At 29.5% G+C, this 20,923-nt stretch overlaps 11 protein-coding genes across 11 annotated transcripts; 6 read left to right on the top strand and 5 right to left on the bottom strand.

The window, feature by feature from the left end:
* Positions 1–173: 173 nt before the first annotated feature.
* Positions 174–1,658, top strand: ARH1 (NADPH-adrenodoxin reductase; the record flags this gene model as incomplete). Its single annotated transcript, XM_064858128.1, has 1 exon — positions 174–1,658. One exon carries the CDS (start codon positions 174–176, stop codon positions 1,656–1,658), a length of 1,485 nt encoding a protein of 494 aa, XP_064714835.1.
* A 595-nt stretch (positions 1,659–2,253) lies between these two features.
* Positions 2,254–2,568, top strand: ATP17 (F1F0 ATP synthase subunit f; the record flags this gene model as incomplete). Its single annotated transcript, XM_064858127.1, has 1 exon — positions 2,254–2,568. One exon carries the CDS (start codon positions 2,254–2,256, stop codon positions 2,566–2,568), a length of 315 nt encoding a protein of 104 aa, XP_064714834.1.
* A 341-nt stretch (positions 2,569–2,909) lies between these two features.
* On the bottom strand, positions 2,910–3,158 carry LSM6 (U4/U6-U5 snRNP complex subunit LSM6; the record flags this gene model as incomplete). The annotated part of the gene is made up of 1 exon (XM_064858126.1): positions 2,910–3,158. One exon carries the CDS (start codon positions 3,156–3,158, stop codon positions 2,910–2,912), a length of 249 nt encoding a protein of 82 aa, XP_064714833.1.
* Positions 3,159–3,990: 832 nt separating this feature from the next.
* On the top strand, positions 3,991–7,356 carry RGA2 (GTPase-activating protein RGA2; the record flags this gene model as incomplete). Its single annotated transcript, XM_064858125.1, has 1 exon — positions 3,991–7,356. The coding sequence occupies one exon, from the start codon at positions 3,991–3,993 to the stop codon at positions 7,354–7,356; it is 3,366 nt and encodes a 1,121-aa protein (XP_064714832.1).
* A 204-nt stretch (positions 7,357–7,560) lies between these two features.
* SDH6 (Sdh6p) lies at positions 7,561–7,797 on the bottom strand (the record flags this gene model as incomplete). The annotated part of the gene is made up of 1 exon (XM_064858124.1): positions 7,561–7,797. The coding sequence occupies one exon, from the start codon at positions 7,795–7,797 to the stop codon at positions 7,561–7,563; it is 237 nt and encodes a 78-aa protein (XP_064714831.1).
* A 1,284-nt stretch (positions 7,798–9,081) lies between these two features.
* ARO10 (phenylpyruvate decarboxylase ARO10) lies at positions 9,082–11,034 on the top strand (the record flags this gene model as incomplete). The annotated part of the gene is made up of 1 exon (XM_064858123.1): positions 9,082–11,034. The coding sequence occupies one exon, from the start codon at positions 9,082–9,084 to the stop codon at positions 11,032–11,034; it is 1,953 nt and encodes a 650-aa protein (XP_064714830.1).
* A 1,810-nt stretch (positions 11,035–12,844) lies between these two features.
* YRA1 (RNA-binding protein YRA1) lies at positions 12,845–14,584 on the top strand (the record flags this gene model as incomplete). The annotated part of the gene is made up of 2 exons (XM_064858122.1): positions 12,845–13,105; positions 14,153–14,584. The coding sequence occupies 2 exons, from the start codon at positions 12,845–12,847 to the stop codon at positions 14,582–14,584; spliced, it is 693 nt and encodes a 230-aa protein (XP_064714829.1).
* Positions 14,585–14,959: 375 nt separating this feature from the next.
* Positions 14,960–15,557, bottom strand: COI1 (Coi1p; the record flags this gene model as incomplete). Its single annotated transcript, XM_064858121.1, has 2 exons — positions 14,960–15,323; positions 15,526–15,557. 2 exons carry the CDS (start codon positions 15,555–15,557, stop codon positions 14,960–14,962), a joined length of 396 nt encoding a protein of 131 aa, XP_064714828.1.
* A 646-nt stretch (positions 15,558–16,203) lies between these two features.
* Positions 16,204–17,103, bottom strand: PWA37_001495 (uncharacterized protein; the record flags this gene model as incomplete). The annotated part of the gene is made up of 1 exon (XM_064858120.1): positions 16,204–17,103. The coding sequence occupies one exon, from the start codon at positions 17,101–17,103 to the stop codon at positions 16,204–16,206; it is 900 nt and encodes a 299-aa protein (XP_064714827.1).
* Positions 17,104–18,786: 1,683 nt separating this feature from the next.
* On the top strand, positions 18,787–19,119 carry RPP2B (ribosomal protein P2 RPP2B; the record flags this gene model as incomplete). Its single annotated transcript, XM_064858119.1, has 1 exon — positions 18,787–19,119. The coding sequence occupies one exon, from the start codon at positions 18,787–18,789 to the stop codon at positions 19,117–19,119; it is 333 nt and encodes a 110-aa protein (XP_064714826.1).
* Positions 19,120–19,381: 262 nt separating this feature from the next.
* On the bottom strand, positions 19,382–20,101 carry NKP1 (Nkp1p; the record flags this gene model as incomplete). Its single annotated transcript, XM_064858118.1, has 1 exon — positions 19,382–20,101. One exon carries the CDS (start codon positions 20,099–20,101, stop codon positions 19,382–19,384), a length of 720 nt encoding a protein of 239 aa, XP_064714825.1.
* Between the last annotated feature and the right edge of the window lie 822 nt (positions 20,102–20,923).

Genomic DNA, 20,923 nt, shown 5'->3' with positions numbered 1-20,923 from the left:
GAAATCTTTGTCAACATGATAAACTTGACATGTTAACTGATAAAATAAGTGAAAAAAATTGAAAGAAAGAGAAAAAAATACTCTCAAATGTTCATTTATTTTACTTTACTTTACTTTACTGTATATGTACTATGTTACACTGTGTTGAATAGACATCCTCAATACATTGATATATGTTAAAAAAGACGATCTCAATCATTGGTTCAGGCCCATCTGGGTTTTATACTGCTTATAGATTATTAAAAAAATCTCCGATTCCCATTCATATAAAGTTATGGGAAAAATTACCAGTACCATTTGGTTTGAGTAGATATGGTGTAGCACCGGATCACCCAGAAGTTAAAAATTGTGAAGAAACTTTTAAGCTTTGCTTCAAAGAACATTTCAATGACTATGATTATAATAATTGCACATCATCACAAGATCAACAACAACAACAACAGAATAGTATCGAATTCATTGGTGGCGTAACTGTTGGGGGTTCACATATTAAACTGAAACAAATAATAGATAATCAAGATATTGTTATATTTAGTTATGGTTGTCAAAGTGACAGGAGATTGAATATCCCTGGTGAACAGACTACCAAAGGCGTTTTCACTAGTAGAGAGTTTGTGAACTGGTACAATGGACATTTTGATTATTCACTGTCTGAAAAATTCAATAATTTCCCATGGTCCAAAGTGAAAAATATTGGTATAATCGGTAATGGGAATGTCGCATTAGATCTAACGAGAATATTAATAAGTAACCAAATTGATGAAATTTGGAATAATACAGATATATCAAAGATTGCATTAAAAAATTTGCAGAATTGTAATATAAAAAATATTGAATTAATTGCAAGAAGAGATTTTTTAAATTCAAAATTCACAAACAAAGAATTAAGAGAATTGTGGGAGTTGGAAAAATATGGAATCAAAGGTACTATCAATAAAGAATTTTTCAATAAAAATCAATTCGATATAAAGAATATGGACCGTACATTAAAAAGACGGGTAGAAATGTGCGATGAATATATGAAACCATTCAATGAAAGAACTAAAAAAAACTATAAGAAGTTTAAACCACTGGACATAGTCACTAAAACCTGGGAATTGGATTATTTGAAGACACCATTAAGAATAAATAAAGATTCAAATGGTTACATTAAATCACTAACACTGTGCCATAACATAATAACTCCAGAAAACAGAGTGGTTCCACAATTAAATGAAAAGATCACGTATAATATTGATTTGTTGATCACTTCACTAGGTTACAAAGGCGTACCATTACCTGAGTTCAAATCCTTGGATATTGGTTTCCAAAAAGACCATATATCTAATGTTAAAGGACATGTACTTTCTTCTAGTGGAAATATAATTCCTGGTTTGTATGCATCAGGGTGGATAAGGAGAGGTAGTCAAGGTGTGATTGCATCCACAATGCAAGATTCCTTCGAGGTAGCGGATACTGTTATAAAGGACTTGGCCACTAACCTCAATGGTCAGACAAACTATCCAAAAAAGTTGAATGTTGAATCCATCCCCCATATAACTTGGTCTCAGTGGGAATCGCTAGACAAGGAGGAACATAGACGTGGTCAACTATCTTCAAAGCCAAGAGAGAAGTTTTTATCTATAAAAGATGTCCAGGACCACTTGTCGTCTTTATAATAAAATTTACAGCCAATGAATTTCGAGCAAAATAGAAAATTTCCATTTCTCAATTTCTATCTTCTCCCTTTTCCCTCTGTTAGTCTCTTATTCTTTTCTATTTTTTTTTCTTTTTTTTATTTTTTTTTTCCTGTTTCGCAAAACGCATTTTTACTTCACCATGCAATTTTTTAGTTTGCTTTATCGAGACCAAAGCAAAAAAAACAAACATTGGGGAAGAATAAGTAAATTGTCCAAATCAGTAATAGACACCATTCCTTTTTATTGTGATTACTTCCTTCCTGGTTTCGCATAATTTAGTTCCCTATATCCCTTCACATTCCTCCTACTTGTAATACCATTTGCTAACCAAGAAAAAAAATATCAGAATATAGTATAGATAAGTAAGTAAGGGATTTACTTATCGGTGTCAGACTAAAGGGATCATATCTATTAATACCTGCTCTATCTCATAAATACCGTTCACAACAAAACTAGATCACATATTATTATATTTGTCTAGCTTTTTAGTGTGTATACTTATTATTTTGTTAATATTAAAACTAATATCTAATTTTTATTCTTTTCAATTTTAAAAAAGAAAATCACATATCCAATGATGTTGAGAAACATGCTATTTAGACGTTCCTTAACCACTTTAATCCCACCAAAGATCGTTTCTTCCAATCAAGTAGCTAAAGCTCCAAATGCTAAAAGAGTGTCTAATATGGTCAATTTTTATAAATCATTACCACAAGGACCAGCTCCAAAGAACAGTAATCCATCCGGTCTAATTAATTGGTATAAGGCTAAATATTTCGAGAAGGAGAGTGTTCAACCTCTTTTACATTTAACTGCCGCTATTTTGGTTTTTAGTTACTCTTTAGATTATTACTTCCATTTAAGACATCACAAAGATGGGAAACATTAAGAGAAACCATTGTAATTGAATAAATAGATGAACGTAGAAAGTATTTTATATTAATAATAATCATGATTATTATTTTAAAGCATAAGGATCAATATACTTTCGTTGTGTTTTTCTTTCTTTTCTTTTTTTTTTAATAAATTTCAGTTGTCCTGTCTCTTGTGTTTAAATAATTCTAAATATTAATATACAGCAAATAAAAGTTTAATATATATATTCCTATTTTATTTTTATTCAATTTAGTAAATTTAGTTTTTTTATGATATTACTATAAATTCACTACTTTTTATATATATACACACACACACTCTCTCTATATATAGTTATATACATCTGCATAAATATTATACCTCACTAATATACAGCACTTGAGTTCCTCTTAGGAAAATATCACTGGAGTATTTATGGAGAAGTCCATTATTACTATTTTCATAATGTTCAGTGGTGGATGATAATGTTACGTTCATAAACCCATCAATTGATTCTAATGTACCGGTATAAAGCATCCCAGAATGTAATTTCACATTGACTGGTTTTCCAATAATATTTGTCAAAAATTCTGTAGAAACACTAGCTGAATCTGTGGAAGACATCTTATATTATTATCTTTTTTCTTTTCTCTTTCTTTTCTTTTTCTATTTTTTTATGTTGTCGTAACCTACACTGTCGCTTATACTTTTGTTGCTATTTTTGCCTGAATTGACCAATAAGTACTTATTTTGTTGGGTAATGAAGCATCGGTATGTAACTCTATTGCACTTTCAATCCTTTTTTACTTTTCACTTTTTACTGCTTTCTCATCGTTTTTTTGCTTTAACTAAGAAAACAAACCAAAAGTGATTGATTTGGAAAAAGATTTCTTCTTTCGCTCATCATTTCCGTTTTAGTAACCATAGTACTAAAGTGGTAATATTATTCCTAACGGGGAAACAAGATGTGGCCATAGGTCTAAAAATAAATTTCTTTTAAAAAACTACTAGTCCACAAAAAATTAAAAAAGAATAGAAAACAGGATTTACGGACAGGCAAATAATTTAGATGTTCAAGAATTTCTACAGAGATGACAATTAACTGACAAAGAGAGTGAAAATTAAAGATCTTTCTATCTTCTCTCTTTTTTTTTCTTTTTCGCTCTCTTTTTCTATTTTTGGATATAGCTTAAACTGAGGTAATATTTTGATTGAATTAGATTATTAAATTGTGTAACCATAAACTTAATTGTGTTAGTGTTCATAGTGGTGCTGATAGAAAAATATAATAGCTAAGGTTCAGTTGATAGGAATCTGATTCATTAAATAAAATTATTTCCTCTTTCAAATATATATATATATATCTATAGATAAATTAAGGAATACAACTTTATATTATAACTATTATAGACTTGGTTAGCATAGAGTATTTAAAATTTTTACTTCTAAAAAATTAATGACAGAACCTCAAAAACAATCAAAAAATTCTACGTTGACATGTTGTCAGTGTCATCTTGATATCACAGATGGTAAAATATATGAAATTGATGATTTTAAATGGCATGAAGACTGTTTTCATTGCTCACGATGTCATAAAAAATTACAAAAAAATGATGATTTTATTACATTACCTCAAAATATAGAAATCAATGACATTAAATCATGCAATTTAATATGTAATGATTGTTCTAGAAATTGTCAGCATTGTGGTAAACCAATTAACGATATGGCTATCATACTATCATCCAATGAGGCATATTGTCAAGAATGTTTTAAATGTTATAAATGTGGGAAATTAATTGAAGATTTAAAATATGTGAAGACAAGAAAGGGATTGTATTGTATCAACTGTCATAAAATATTATTGGCTAAGAGACAGTTATATAAAGACAAACAATCAAAACAACGACAAGATAAAGAACAACTTCCAATTTATATACAATATCAAGAGAGAGGACCTACATCTGTTAAGCAGAACACTCCAGAGTCCTTTATTTTGCCCAAAAGGTCAAGTATGAGACCCAGGAATGATTATCTTTTTAATAATGTTAATAACTATTCTACTCATAGGCATTCAAGGTCATTATCGAATTCAAAATTTGAACAAAATATCCTTGAACAGACATCTAGATTACCATCAACATCATCTGGAAATAGTGTTAATGGATTAAAGATAAATCATTCTAGAAGTATATCTTTGGATGATGTTTTGAATGCAACATTACAAAACGATACTTCTTCTTTAGATGATGTTGAAGAAAATAATAATGACAAGGACAATATAACAAATGATACAAAAAACTTTCAACAAATTGAACATTTTGCATCAAAAGATATCGGAAGTAGTAGATCATATTTGACTGCATCAACCAATTCGATCTCAAATAACAGTATTGCCACCTCAAATAATCCTGTTTCCCATAATATACCACATGATGATGAGTACTCCAGTCCTGCAAGAAGTAAAACAAGTATCTCGGATATAACAGAAAAGAATAATATGAATACATTGCCAAAAACACCAGAAATAAACAAGAGGAGTTTGAATGTTAATCAAACCATAGATTTACCCTTAAATAGCCCTATGTCAATATTTCAATCTAATAATTCTGTGATAAAAAAGTCACATAACAATGAAAATGAAAGAATAGAGAAAAGATCTTCAAGAATTATGGATACTTCTCAAGAAAATCATATAAACAGTTTATCTTCGTTGAATGAAGGACTTGCATTACAGTTTGATAGTACGAATGAACAAGGATCAAATATGATAACACCCGACACATATATTCATTCTACTAATATTTCAAAAAGTAAAAATATAAATAATAGTTTTATTACAAATGGTGTCGGTAATACTCGCAGTAATAGTGCTACCAATTCTGGAGGGAAAAAATTAGGTAGATCTTTATCATTAAAATCTAAGAATTTTTTTAGTCATTGGAAAAATAAAAGCCATAATGTAACCACAAATGATCCAAATAAAGTTGCTGAACAACATAAATCATCCTGGATAAACAACGAAAATTTTGATACACATTCGGGTTGGGGTGTACATTCAAGTCATGAAAATGATATGTATATTAAGGCCAATAAAAACACAACTGGTGCTAATAAAATCCCTGCTTCTTCTATTCGACATTCGAGTAGAGGTAAGAGTGATACATTAATCTATGACAGCTCCCAATTATTGGTTAACATGAATGTTACAAAACCGACAAACACCACTATATCCTCAACAAGCTATTCCACTCCAAGAAATCAACATCAAAGAAACAATAGTAATATATGGACTGACTCTAGGTCAACATCAGGTGTAGCAATGTTTAGAACACCACCTTTAGATAACCAAACAATGTTCAGAAGAATGCCACAGTCGGTGTCAAGTTCTATTTCTAAACATATTCCTACCTCTTCTGAAAGTAGTATACTTGAAAAGAAACAAACAACCAACCTCAACGAAAGTACTCCTATTCTGACGAATGGTACTAAAACGGATAACTTTACCTCAGTAGAAGAATCCTCAACTTCAACAATTAATAAGGACACTTTAGATATTAAGATTACCAAGACTGCGTCACAGAAATCTGCACAAGATACTGACAGTGATTCAGAGGATGAAAATAAAAATTTTGCGGATAGTGTAGAAGATATGGATATAAAATTGAGGAAAATGAAGCTTGAATTAAAGGAAATGGAGGTCTCAAAACAGAAATTAATCATTGAAATCGACAGTTTAAGAAGCCAAAGAGATGAACTTGTTGATGAAGTTAGGAAATTAAAACAATCCAAACAAGAATACTTTGACGAAGAAACAAATTTATCAAAACATAGTAATGTCGGTATATTGAACGATGGAGTAAATATGACTAGAAAGAGTTTAATAGGGTCAGACAATGAAGAGATACATTCTCATTCCACTTTAAACGGCAGTAAACCCAAATTTTGGAAAATATTTGGTAATAATAACTCACTGCATAACACCACAGAAAACCTAAATACCACTACCCATTTATCGGCTAATAAAGTGAACCTAACTCCTTCACAAAATAGAGCAAGATCTAATAGCGAGAATTTTTCAAATAATATATCCAATAATGGTGCAACCAGTACAGTAGCCTCATTAACATCTGCCACTTCTACAGAATACAAAAGTGTTTCAGATACTTCAAATTCTATGAGCACTTATTATAATTCAACATTATATCAATATTGCCTTAAGAGTCAAAATGTTTTAAATGTACCAGACATCATCTTTAAATGTATTGATTTTATAGAGACAAATAAACGTAATTTGGAAACTGAAGGCCTTTATAGAAAATCTGGGTCTTTATCATTGGTTGAGGAAGTGGAAAAAAAATTATATACGGAAAATAGTGATTTGAATTTGATATGCGATGATGTTCATGTTGTTACGAATGTATTAAAAAGATTTTTGAGAAGATTGCCTGATCCCATTATTTCCTTCGAAATATATGACCCATTGATATCTTTAGTAAAGGATGACAAACTGATTGAAAAATTGCCTTTAATTCAAAATGAAGAAACGGACATTGATAACAATTTATTTGAATTTGTTAAGGAATCGATTACTAAGTTACTAAGACAATTGCCACAGGAGAACATAAGAGTGTTGTCCTTAATAATAAAGCATATAAATTTAGTTTCACAATACCATAGATTCAACTTAATGAATCTTCATAATTTGGCATTGGTTTTTACACCAAGTTTAATGCGGGACATCACAGGGGAAAGAGATATAGAGGATATGAGAGAAAGAAATTATATTGTTGAATTTGCATTACTACATAAATTGATATAGATTTTATCATTTCCGAAGGTACTCCAATATGATGATAACTAATTTCGATGAGTCATATATAGATTATAATAAATACATAATGAATATAGAGAAACATTATACATGTAAGAAATAATATAATGGTATTTACAATTTTTTCAAATAAAATAAAGAAGAATAAAATAAATAGAGAAGATGGGAGTGTTACCATTAGAGAGAATAATATTAGTGAATGTCTTTAACATTTGGTTGCGATAACATTTGAAGTTTTCTTTTACCCATTCTTAAAAGATATTCTATTGTAGTAAAATCTTTTCTCTTCAAATCTCTATATTTATCAAACTCACTATGAATATATTTTAAAAAATGTAGTCGATTTTCTATAGGCTTCGTGTATACCATTCGTACCCATTGGCGATAGGAGTGTAAAACATCTCTTTGCAATCCAGATAATCTTACCATATCTTAAATCTCCTTTTTCTTTTATTTCCTTATCTTCTCCTTAAACCAATTACTCTTTTGATGGATAATCACACACCAAGAACAAACTGGATTGGGTATGAATTACACCAATATATAAAAACCGAAAGTGTTGTGTAACGTTTAACTGCTAGGACTAAATTTACTAAATCCTATGAAGTATAATAAAAGTTCTTTAAGGTTAAAGATCAAACACTCCCCCCGCCCCCCTTTTTTTTTTTCCTACATTAGTTATGGAGAGAATCAAGAAAATAAACAAACAAACATAATATGAAATAATTAAATAATGCAACTAATGAAAAAAAGATATTTGTTTTACAAGAATCTCAGATGAAATAAAATATACAATGATCTTAACACACAGCAAGAGTTTATGATAAGTTAAAAGTTCCAAAGTGTTACTTTATTCCAATTCAAGACTAAATATGATACACTATAGCAAGAAAAGAAAAGGTTAACATTACGCTTCTTTTATCTGCCTAAAAATATAGGTATATATAAGTATATTTGTGATCTTTATTTGTTTAGTTTATAGGGGATTTTTAAGAAGATAGAGAGTAAAAGAGAGAAAATAACAAAATTGTATTAAATTATTTATATCATTTGTTGTTGTTATTGATTAATCAATGAATTTCAAGATTAGTCGGTAATCTTGATAGATAACCTTAAATAAACCAACTATAGAAAGGTCACGAAGCCGAGAACTAATTATTTTGATCGTTTTAATTGACAATGAATCAGATTTAATGGAAAACGATAAAAATAATACTACTACCCTCCTCCCCTCCCTCTTTCCTATTTCGTGTGATATCAACATTTTATATTTGCACATGCGGAAGAAAAAAAAATGAGAAAAGCCGCCGATAGCCGATGACTGACGGGAAAACACGGCAAGACCTTGTTCGGCATGACATGGTAAAACACGGAGTTCCGCCAACAAATGGTGTCATTAAAATACCTTAGACACAAATAACTTTCATTCCATTAAAATAATATGTGTCAATGAATTCCCCAATAATTACATACATATATAAAGAGTGAAATATATTGACTGCAAGGTACCAAAAAAACTAAATCAGTTAATAGATGTAGAAAAAATTAATTGGAGCTTGATTTACACAGTTTTCCAATCTGATGAGTGTTATAATATAGTATCCTTTGATATTTTTGTTTAATCCAAAATTGTAACATCAAAAATTAACTAATAATAATTACTAGCACAGTATCTTACTATATTTTAAAGGCAAATTTATAACTTTATTCACTATGACGCTAATAAAATCTCAGCAAATAATTTCAAACATACAAGAATCAAAGACTGATGAGTTTAACGCTGATCATTCAACAAAATTAATTCCATTCGGACAATATCTATTTCAAAGGATCATTACTGCAGGTACTAAATCGATTTTTGGTGTCCCTGGGGATTTTAATTTACCGCTTTTAGAATATCTATATGAACCATCGCTCATTAAACAGGGATTAAGATGGATTGGTAATTGTAATGAATTGAATGCAGCTTATTCTGCAGATGGGTTTTCACGCTATTCAAATAAAATTGGATGTGTTATTACAACATATGGGGTTGGTGAATTGAGTGCTATAAATGGTATTGCTGGTGCGTTTGCAGAAAATGTTAAAATTTTACATATCGTAGGTGTTGCCAGAAAAAAAGATTCAAGACCTAATACATCTAATTCAAGGAAAAATTTACATCATTTAGTTCCTAGATTAAAAGATGCTAATTTTATAGGTCCTAACCATAAAGTTTACTACGAAATGGTTAAAGATAAGGTTTCATGTTCTACTGAATGGTTAGATGATATCAATACTGCTTGTAACAAAGTCGATAAAGTTATTAAAGATATCTATAGGTATTCTAAACCAGGTTATATTTTTGTTCCTGTAGATTTGGTGAATCAGCTTGTCTCTGTTAATAATTTAGTTAATGAACCTTCTATTTCCATGAAAGATTGTCTTGATAAACCATCCGTTACTACTCTAAATGAAATTACCGATATAATTTGTAATTGGATATACCAGAGTAAGGCACCAGCCATTATTGGAGATGTCCTTGTTGACAGATATGAGGCTAATAAGGAACTAAATTTGTTCATTAAGAAAACACAAATATGGAATTTTTCAACTGTTAATGGAAAATCAATAATCGATGAACTTAACCCATACTATATGGGTCTTTATAACGGTGATGAAGGCGCGCCATCTGTGATTGAAAGGTTTTTGCAGTGTGACCTTATTCTAAATTTTGGTATTGATGCTAATGAAATCAACCATGGCCATTACACTTTTAAATACAAGAAAGACGCTAGAATCATTGAACTTCATCCTGAATATATTAGATTTATTGAAACTGATACTAACACAGAAAAAATAATTAGAGGAATAAATTTTGTTTTTATCTTAGAGGAATTAATTAAAGAAATAAACCCAGTGTTTTTAAATTTCCAATATGATTCTAAAGTAAAAGCATATACCAGTCAAGAAGTCTATCCAGATATAGAAAATGTTGATTCTGAAGAGCAGGATATTACTGTGGATCGCTTAACAAAAGCTATTTCAACTTTTTTTAATCCAGGTGATGTTGTAGTCTCTGAGACTGGCGCAATCTACTTTGCCTTTCGAGATCTTGTTTTCCCCAATCAACTTAAATATATTGCACAAGGGTTTTATTTATCGATTGGGACAGCTCTTCCGGCTGCATTTGGTGTTGGAATTGCAATGCAAGATTATCCACGGTGCCATATCACAGACGACACAGTTCCAACAGATTATGTACCAAGATTAATTCTGTTTGAAGGTGACGGTTCTGCACAAATGACTGTACAAGAAATGACGTCAATGTTGAGATATCAAGTACCTGTTGAATTATTTATTTGGAATAATAACGGTTATACTGTAGAACGCGCAATTTGTGGCCCTACAAGATCATATAATGACATTATGTCTTGGAATTGGACAAAATTATTTGAAGCGTTTGGTGATACTAATTGTCAATATACAGTAAGCACATTGATTGAAACAAGATCTAAATTAGCGTGGAAAATGAAACAGTTGAAAAATAAAAAAGAACGTGACAATATAGAATTGATGGAAGTTCAGCTTGGTGTATTGGACTATCCAAAGCAATTGCAGAGCATGGTGACAGCTGCAAAGGTTAGACAGAAATTGGAAACGATGGAGGATCATCCTGCTGCTTGAATTTGCTAGTTTTGTCCTATCCTTGTTTTATTAAATATATTCAACGCATTTAATACATGATAGGTTTTTTCTTTTTCTTTTTTTAATATATACTATATATATATTTTGTCATTTTCAATAATAGAACCTCAAGGTAATAGCAGCATATACTTCAAATATATAATTTAAAAATATGTATGATAGAAATAAATTCTTTGAAAAATATGGAAGTTTTTTTTATAATAAGTATAAGATTGCATTGAGACATATAATAATGAAATGAATGACTTCAGTAATTTTATTATTGAACAAACTACTAATAGCTTGCAACTATTCAATAATTAGAATTTAAATAATAATAATAATAATAATAAAACAGCAGATAGCATTATTCTATTTTTAAGAGAATATTATGAAATTAACAATGATGTGTGCAAATGCTTTTGCTACAGAAACAAATATTTCATAAAACAAGAGAACAATACAAATTTTATAAAAATGATAGTCATTCTTCAAGAATCTATAAAAACAAAACTAATAATATACTTGAGCCTAGTTAATAAAGAATCGAAAGGTACAATTAATTCCCAAAGATAGATATTAATTTTTACATTATAAAATATCGATAAATCATTTTTTTTAACCGTGTTTTATTGATGGTTAAAATACATCAGCAACTATCGCAAACATATTTTATTTCAACCACTTCACCCAATATACTACAAACAGCATTCTTACACGTTGGCATAAATCAGTGATTGTGCAGATTGAACAATATATTCTTTCCAAGTGACAACAAATCTTAGATCCATATATAGAAAAGTACTTTTCATTTACGGAATATTTATATTCATAAAAGATATTTCTCCACTCTCTCGTATAAACTTCTGCTTCTCTTTTAAAAAAACTTTTATTTACTTCTTTTAATAACCAATCTTATAAATTATAGCTATCTAATTTTATACTAGCATATAAAATTTACTTGTTAAGACTACAACAGAGTGGCAACTTTTTTTCGTAAGTTCCTTTTATGTGCTTAGATTTGCTTAAAAACATAAACTATTGTGTATTTTAAATTGCTTGATACTAGTTAACATCCTTTTGTAAATTTAGTTCTTATTCAACTCTTGAATACATACGAACATCTTCTAAACCATTAAACAACTTTCCTTATAAAAGTTTTTACCATCAGAAATACTGATGACAACTTTTAATTTAGATCGGAGATTGTTAAAGAACTAGACACAATGACAGCACTTCTACTATATTCTAATCTTACGTTTTTAACTTCATTGAAACAACTTTTCTTTTAACTGTATCAAGAAAAAAAAATCTTATCAAAAATAATAAAATAGATTTATAACCATCTCATTACAACCATAGAGTTCTGAATAATAGGTGAGAGCAGGCTGCTTGTTCCTATGTGTATGTGTATTTACCCTGTAGTGATTGTTATGCGTTTCATTTTAATCGAAGTTTTTCATTTTATTTTATTTTCCTTCTTTAAGCGGCAAAAATAAATTTTTGCCCCTGTTTTAATCATCAACAGTCAACAAAAAAAAAAAAACAAAAAAATTTATATAAAAAGACAACAAAATTTTCTAAAAAACACAAAAAAACCACGAAATTTTTTCTTTCTGTAAATATCATTTTCGTTTTTATAAAGGTAAGATTCTCCAATTCAGAACTCCACTTAGATAAAAGGCTAAACATTTTTGTTTATTCCAACTGAGTAAGGTGTTTAAGACAAGTAAAAAAGAACCAAATTTTTGAAAAATCCTCCCTTTTCATACACCCTTCTCATTAATACTAAACATATATAATAACAACAATGGCTGGTAACTTAGATCAATCTTTAGATGAAATTATCGGTAAAAGATCCCAGAACCGTCGTAAGATCGGTCCAAGAAGAGCTGGAAAGCAGGTCAATGTCCATCGTAGCCGTGCTCCAGTAAACAGAACAGCTGCACAAAGAAGTGTTAGGGCTCCAGTTAACGCTGTTTCTAGAGTTGCTAGACTTCTAAATTCAAACAGCCATGTTAAGGTTAATGTTGAAGGTTTACCAAGAGATATCAAACAAGATGCTGTTAGAGTATGTTTTTTTGCTTTTCCAAATTTTTAGAAACAAAATTATATTTAAGTTACAATGGAAGATAAGATCAAGGTATAAGAATAGAATAATTTTTTCTAATTGGATTATTGTTTTTTTGGAAGGAAGAACGGAAAAAAGAATGTTATTTTTTTTTCTTCAAAAATTCCGCAGGCATGCATATTATCTCTTTTTAATTATATTGCTGACAGGAGATCGCAGTGTAAATTGCAAAGAGAGTTAAGTGATTGATTAAGTCAAATGTTAAATATATTTGTGCGTTGAGAAAGGATATATATTTATTATCTTTTCATACTATGCCATGCATTCCAGTATTTTGAATAGCTTAGCGAACCTCATGTTCTACTTAATTATTAATTTTTGCATTGATTATAGACTGGGTGGCTAGAATTGTACTTTAAAACAACACCATCCTAACTAGATAAACCCTAGTTAGTTCGTCTTTGTATTGTTTGACAAGAACTCGTTTTATCCAACAATAATGTGGTTTAGTTCTTTTTATGCATTATTGAAATTGAGTTACTGTAATAATATTCTTATGAAGGAGCAATTAAGTTTGTTTTCTTTCATTTTGGGAGGAATGGATATTAATTATAAAAAACACGTGATTATTAAAGTATAAGACTTTTTTAGTTTAAGTGTTATCATGTTTCAAAACAATTTGACGTACAATTCTCTCACCTAATGAAACCCTACTGATCTAATGCTAATTATAACTTGTCGTTTTTGCTAAGTGAAATTCAAATGCAGGTATCGATAATTATCTTAAATCGTTTATCACCGAATATTTGAATACGTTTATTTTTTTTTATCCTTTTGATATTCTTGTGACTTTTTTACCTTTGTAAGGTTTTTTTTTCAACCAAGAAAATAATATGTGACAAAATCCAATATTAAACTATTTTGTTATCTTCCCTATTGTATTAATCTTTTTTAATTCATAATGAATTATATAGTGACTAACAATCTATTTTTTATTAACAATATTTGTGATATTATTGTTATTGATAGTGATAATTTTTGATATAGGAATTTTTTTCTACTCATGTTGGTGGTGTTACTGGAGTATTATTATCTTATAATGAAAGAGGTTTATCTACTGGTATGGCCAACATTACATTTAAGAATGGTGATTTGGCTCAAAAAGCTGTTGCTAAATTCAACGGCGCACCAATTGATAACGGGAGATCGAGATTGAGATTAAATATTATTGTAAGTGCTTCTGCTGCATCCACTGCTGTTGCCAATCAACAAGATTTATCTAAAAGAATTAAACCATTACCAGGTAAAGTCAGAAGCCAACCTGCTCCACAAAGAAATGTCCACAATAGACAAAGAGGTCCAAACAGAAAAGCTGTATTAGCTAAAAGACAACACCAAAGAAAACCTAAGCCAGCTAAGAAAAGTCTAGAAGATTTAGATAAGGAAATGGCCGATTACTTTGAAGATAAGAAGGCATAAGCAATATAAGGGTTTAAAAGTTGTTGTTGTTTCTTCTTTATTTTTTAAACCCCGCTCCCCTTCCAGAATAATAATATATATGATTGATATTCAAAATTATTTATATCATTATAAAAATAAATATTAATAATAACATTATATGTAACTCTATATGTGATTTCAATAAACCCTCTAATGTTTATTATATTGCTCACATAATATTTTTAGAGATATGTAATAAAATATCACTCCTTTCGACACTTTGTGCTGATACTTTTTTTATTATATAATCTAAAACCTTTTAAAAACTATATATAGATAATTATTTCAATAAACCCCAAAATTAAATATAAATAGAAGCTTGAAATAAACGAAAAAGATATTAATCAATCTATTTTAATCATTATTACTTCTTCTGTTCCAAAAACCTAATTTATCACCTCTTTTTCTCGTTACGGCACTCACACCACCAGCTTCATACTTACTTTTCCTTTGAAAAGCATGCGCATTTTCAACATTAGGGTCTCCATTACTATTACCCTTATTTGAAGCAGATTTTGGTAATGGGAACCCAGGTTTAACTTGCGCTATATTTGCATAGTAATCATCTATCATTTTGTCTTTACTCTGATTTAATGCGACCTCATAGTCATCGATCATTGCTTGAGGTTTAAATTTTGCGTCTCTTTTTGACTTAATTATTGATTTTACAATATAAATAGAAAGGGCACCACCAAGAAATACGTAACCTACTGTCTTACTGCACGTAAAAAAGCAAAAAATAAATCAATCAAACTTAAATATAAAAGGATAAAATAAATAATATAATTGTTGTTAGTAAATTAATTTAAAATATATTCTTGGTACGTTTGTTTGTCTATTTGTTTTCAAGTCAAATGATTATTAAATAGTAGGAGGAAAAAGACACATATGATATTAAGGGGAGAATTGTGTCAACATACCCAACTTTCCTAAAAGAATTGAATGTCTCCATTATTAAAGGTATTTCATGTGGTTAGCTTACATTGTAATAAATACTGCACTAAAACGTTGCAACTAAATATCTATAAAACAATACACGTATGCATATATATGTATATATATATTCTACTAACTCCTTTTATATTGTATATGAATGAGTAAAATGGATGCTCCTTTTTTTTTAAAATTTCCCAATTTTTTTTTAAACTTTTCATGCACTATTATTTACAATAAGAAGAAAGTTGAATCTTAAAGTTACAGAAAGTTCAGTATAATAGATTCTTTTCTTCTATATTGGATAAATGAAATCAATTCTATTACAATGTCCATGTAGCTGACTGTATGAATAATTTATCATCATATCTATATGGATGTGTGTCTGTATTATCCAGCTAGGTTTTATAGTCATATAATAATCATTCACAATTGTTCTGGTTGTACCATATTGGATCTTGTGTGATGTACGCTTGGGCGTGGATTACAAAGATTGACTGTATTAAAAAAAATAAAAGGTCATCTCCTTTCATTTTCTATCATGTCAACTCATATATTCATTAAATCGTTCATGTTAATTGATTGTTCTACCTCAAATATAATTAATAAAATAAAGGAAAAAAAAAACAAAACAAAAAAGTGAAAGAGTTCCATTTTGTTTAATGTCATAGTTTAGATAAGGTTTCATATGTATAAAATACAGTAGCATTCGCAGGCACAGCCCTGATCAACGTTATACCTAAACCACGATAGAATCCTGTAACTCCATATTTTGTAATTACTTTTCTAATAGCATTTTTCATAGAAATATGATCAATCTGCATAATCGATTTGACTGTATCAGCAGGAAAGATGCTAGCATTGAAGGCAACACCTGCGCTAGCACCACTAACTAATAGTTCCCAAGTCTTATTTTCTTTATCCGGATGTCTTTCCTTTAACTTGCTTTTCATTAATTCATATGTGGCAAACCATGCAACCCCACCAAATGATTCTCTGATAAATGTTCCAGATTGTCCTTGCCATAATCCCAGCAGGCTTCTCTCCTTAATTACATTTGATATAGTAGGGAAAATTTTAGTAGTTCTTTGTTCAGCACCTGGAACACTATTAGCTAAATTAGCCACTTGTAGTTTACATTTAATTAATTCCACAGGGGTCAGAACGAAACTGGCACACGAACCAGAGATAGCACCGGATATAATAATATTAATCAATTCGTTAACACTAGTATGCTTGTTTAAAAATTTAGAGGTTTGATTGTATGCGACAAATAAAGTAGCATTCTCCAAAGAAGCACCAAATAACGGAGATCCAATTCCTTGGAAAAATCCTTTGGTTATACCTTCATGTTGGTATGTATATTTTATACAGGACCAAGTGGTTGGAAACATCTTAGCTCCTTGTGTTTGTAGCCTGACTTTAACTGTATCAAATGGATATTCTATAAATTTTCCAAATGCACCTGCAATAGACCCATTCAGTATATCTTTAAACGCAGAGTTTTTATTATTTATTACTGTTTGTTCAGTAGAGGCTGTTGTTACTAAATCTTTGGAGTCCATTGATTGTTTCTGAAAAGATTGAAGTGAGCAAAGAGGGGAGGAATAGATTGATTATAATTGATGTGATGGCAATAGTAGTAATAAGCAAGTAAATAAACAATATGAATCGATGAGTTATTCAAAACTTGATAAATATATACATATATATTTAAAAATAGTAACGAGTGTGAAGATAATACACTATTGCGTAAGAAGAAGCAAAACAACTAGTTTTATAACAATGTTAACTGTGATACTTCAATACTGTGAATATCTATAATTAGTAATTGACACTTGCCTTACAAGTATTGAGATCAGTAAAAGGAAAAAAGAAAAAAAAACAGCGTAGTCGATAACTCAACACATCAACCACACTCCAAATATAGAAAAGAGAAACGAAAATTGAAGATATTGATACTAAACAGCACATGAACTTTGCATGCCAAATATTAATCTCAATTGATTTTTATTTATTTGTTTTTTTCTTGCCATACTATGCAGAATGAATGATCATTTAATAATCGAGGATATGTGCATGACTTCCTTGAGAAACATCTGAAGATCGGCCTGCATCCCGAAAAAGAAATTTTTTTTTTTTTGATCGAGCCTCTTAACTGTTAATTATTACAGTGCTTATTACTGTGTTGTGTTGTGTAGTATCTTACAATTGACAAGAGATACCTACATATAAATTAACTTATTGATAGATTGGTGAAAATCATTATCTACAGCAGCTGTTTCAAGAAATTTTTCTGCTTAATCTGTAACAAAAATCCTGCCTAAAAAACCCTAGTTGTTAATTGTAATTAGGATGCCATATTTCTTTCCAAGCTTTAAGCAAAACTATCTACCAGGTATATATGTAATAGAGTGCACATGAAGTTGTATGCACATCAGTAGAAGTTTCGTAATTTCATTAATGAGACAATTATTCAGTACTTTATAAAGAAACTATTACACTTTAAGGTAATCTAATGTGGCAATTGTCTTAATTGTATTGTCGTATCACACTGAATGGCGTAAAACAGAGACAGATGATTGACTCATTAATATTTTCAATTGAAGTCTTTTCTTTAATAAAAAGTTAACCAAAAAAAAAAATGGTAGATGTAACAAAATACAGAAATCAAAGCGGAATTTGATTCCGCATAATTCCGATAAGGGTTTCAAAAAAGAAAACAATTCCATGCTTTTTTCCAAAAAGGCCATGTGACTAAATACATTATCCGGGTAAATATTTGGTGTTTATCATTTCAGACGGTCTAGAACTTTGGAATGTCGCAAAAAAAATTTTTTTTCTTCTATTCTTTTCTTTGATTATTTTTTATCCCCATGGATAATATCTCTTTTTAAGTTTTACTATGTGATGTAATTTTTTTTTTCTTCTTTTTCTCCCCCATCGATTGTTTGAATATTTTCTTATAAAGGATTTTTATAACTGTTGGATGCATATCGTTTTTAGATTGCACTCTTTTCAACTTATCTTGTAAATTCCTTACTATCCTTTCTGTCCTTGTGTTGTTTACATGTATTACACTCTTAAATCTAGTTTTTATGTCGTATTTGATTCCTTCGTTTTCTTTTACTTCTGTCCTGAAAGAAACCAAGGAATAGTCTGCACTTTTGCTTAAATTGATTATTTCAGTTTCTAAGAAGTCCCATTTATAAAGAACCAGTTGAAGAAACCGTCAAAAAAAGAAAAAAATGAAGTACTTAGCTGCTTACTTATTGTTAGTTCAAGGTGGTAACGAATCTCCAGCTGCTGCTGACATCAAGAAGGTTATTGAATCTGTTGGTGTCGAAGTTGACGAAGCTAGAATTAATGAATTATTAGCTTCCTTAGAAGGTAAGGGTTCTTTAGAAGAAATCATCGCTGCTGGTTCTCAAAAGTTTGCTTCTGTTCCAGCTGCTGGTGCTGCTGTTGCTGCTGGTGCCGCCGCTGGTGCTGCTTCTGGTGCTGCCGCCGCTGAAGAAGAAAAGGAAGAAGAAGCTGCTGAAGAATCTGATGATGACATGGGCTTCGGTTTATTCGATTAAGAAGGATTAATAATTTTATAGAAAACACTTTTTTTCTTTATGAAAAATAGATACATACATACATATATGCATACATATATATATATTTTTTTGTATTTAATATTTTGTATAAGTAAGTATATCTATAGTTATTATCTAATTAATTTGAATTTTTAAAATTATTGACAATGTGTGATTTTTTTTATGTGTTACCTATTTTCTACATAATTTAAGGTCATGTCGATATATATATGCGTATGCGTAAGCTTATGTAAAGCAGCGATTATTTTAATTCATTTAAAATGGATTGTAATCTTTTTATCTGGTCCTTATCCTTCGGATCAACAGATTTAAGTTTGATTTCCAGATTATATATTAATTCTTCTAATTCTTCAGTAATTTTTTTATTATATATAGTAATGTATTCTTTGATATCATCTGTGCCCATAGTTTCAATAATGGAAGATCTTAAAGCATCTAATTTACTACATTGTAACTTTAATTTATCTAATTCATCTTCACCAATTTTAATTGCACGACAATGATTTATCAATTCCTCTCTTAATATTTTGTATTCTTTTAATTGATTTTCAGCATCTGTCTCAGTGGTCACTAGTTCTGGTAGTTTATAGATATTATTAATCAAATAGTCCATGTCATAATAACCATTATTAGGATTACCATTTGGGTCAAGACCATATGAATTTATAACATTATTTGATTTTAGAATGTTTCTATGATAAAGTGTTTTAATAATCTCCTTTCGTTCTTCTAAATTCCGGTCATATTCCATATCTATAACATTCCTTGTAATTATATCTCTTGCCATTTGACTAACATTTTGCATACGTAAAAGTTGCAGCCTTGAATTTACCAGTCTTAATACTTCTTCAGGTATACCATGTTGAATTGATTTATTTGGAGAAGTTGAATCATTTATGATATCAATTTGGTTATCAATAAAGTTTGATAGTTGCTCATGTTGATTGGATGAATTTGACATATCATAAATCACATTAAGCTTTTTTATAAAGGTACACTTTATATATTATGGTAAATATATATGCAGGTGGATATATACATATATGTATGTATATATTTGTGTGTGTATGCACAAATTAGTAACTGAGCTTGAAATTAAGCATCACCAAATAATCTAGTTAATAATGATTCTTACCTTCAATTTCCTATTTATGTTTTATTTTTTTTTCCATCACTTTATTTTATTTTTCGTTATAAGAAGATCATTAAGCATTTAAAAAAAAATCTATATGCAGGGAAAGAGAGAGAGAATTTATATAAAAAGAAGTTTATATATGAGTGAGAGAAGAGCAGAAAAATATTTGGACAGTCCATATTATGTATGCATTCTTAAAAAGAAAAAGAAAAAAAGACTCTATAAAATAAAAAAGACAATTTTAATAAGTTATTAGTGTATCATTTGTTAAGAAAGGAAAAGTGATTATCATAATTTAATATGTGTTAATTTCATTTCCAGTGTATCAAAAAGACTCTGGTCTTGATTTATGTTTTTTTTTTTCTTTAATTTTATATTTTGGAAAAAAAAAGGCTTAACTCCAGAGACTCATTTGTTATAATTCCCTCTACAAGTAACAGAGAATGTCAAAATAAAACATTTTAGGACAAACAAAACTCCGGACCCAAGCTGCAAGTGCAATCTAATTAACTGTTAAATATATGTTTGTAATAAATTACTGGGAAACTTATTAAACTAATATCTGATTATGGGGAAAGAGAAGGTGTATGCATGTGCAGGTGAGTACTATAAGCATAGATGATTATCAACAAAACAAGCTTAATAAGA

Source organism: Arxiozyma heterogenica (assembly GCF_036370985.1).
Source record: "Arxiozyma heterogenica strain weizmannii chromosome Unknown scaffold_17, whole genome shotgun sequence".
Classification (NCBI taxonomy): domain Eukaryota; kingdom Fungi; phylum Ascomycota; class Saccharomycetes; order Saccharomycetales; family Saccharomycetaceae; genus Arxiozyma; species Arxiozyma heterogenica.
The sequence above is the reverse complement of the archived record's forward strand: the minus strand, read 5'-3'. Positions and strand labels throughout refer to the sequence as shown.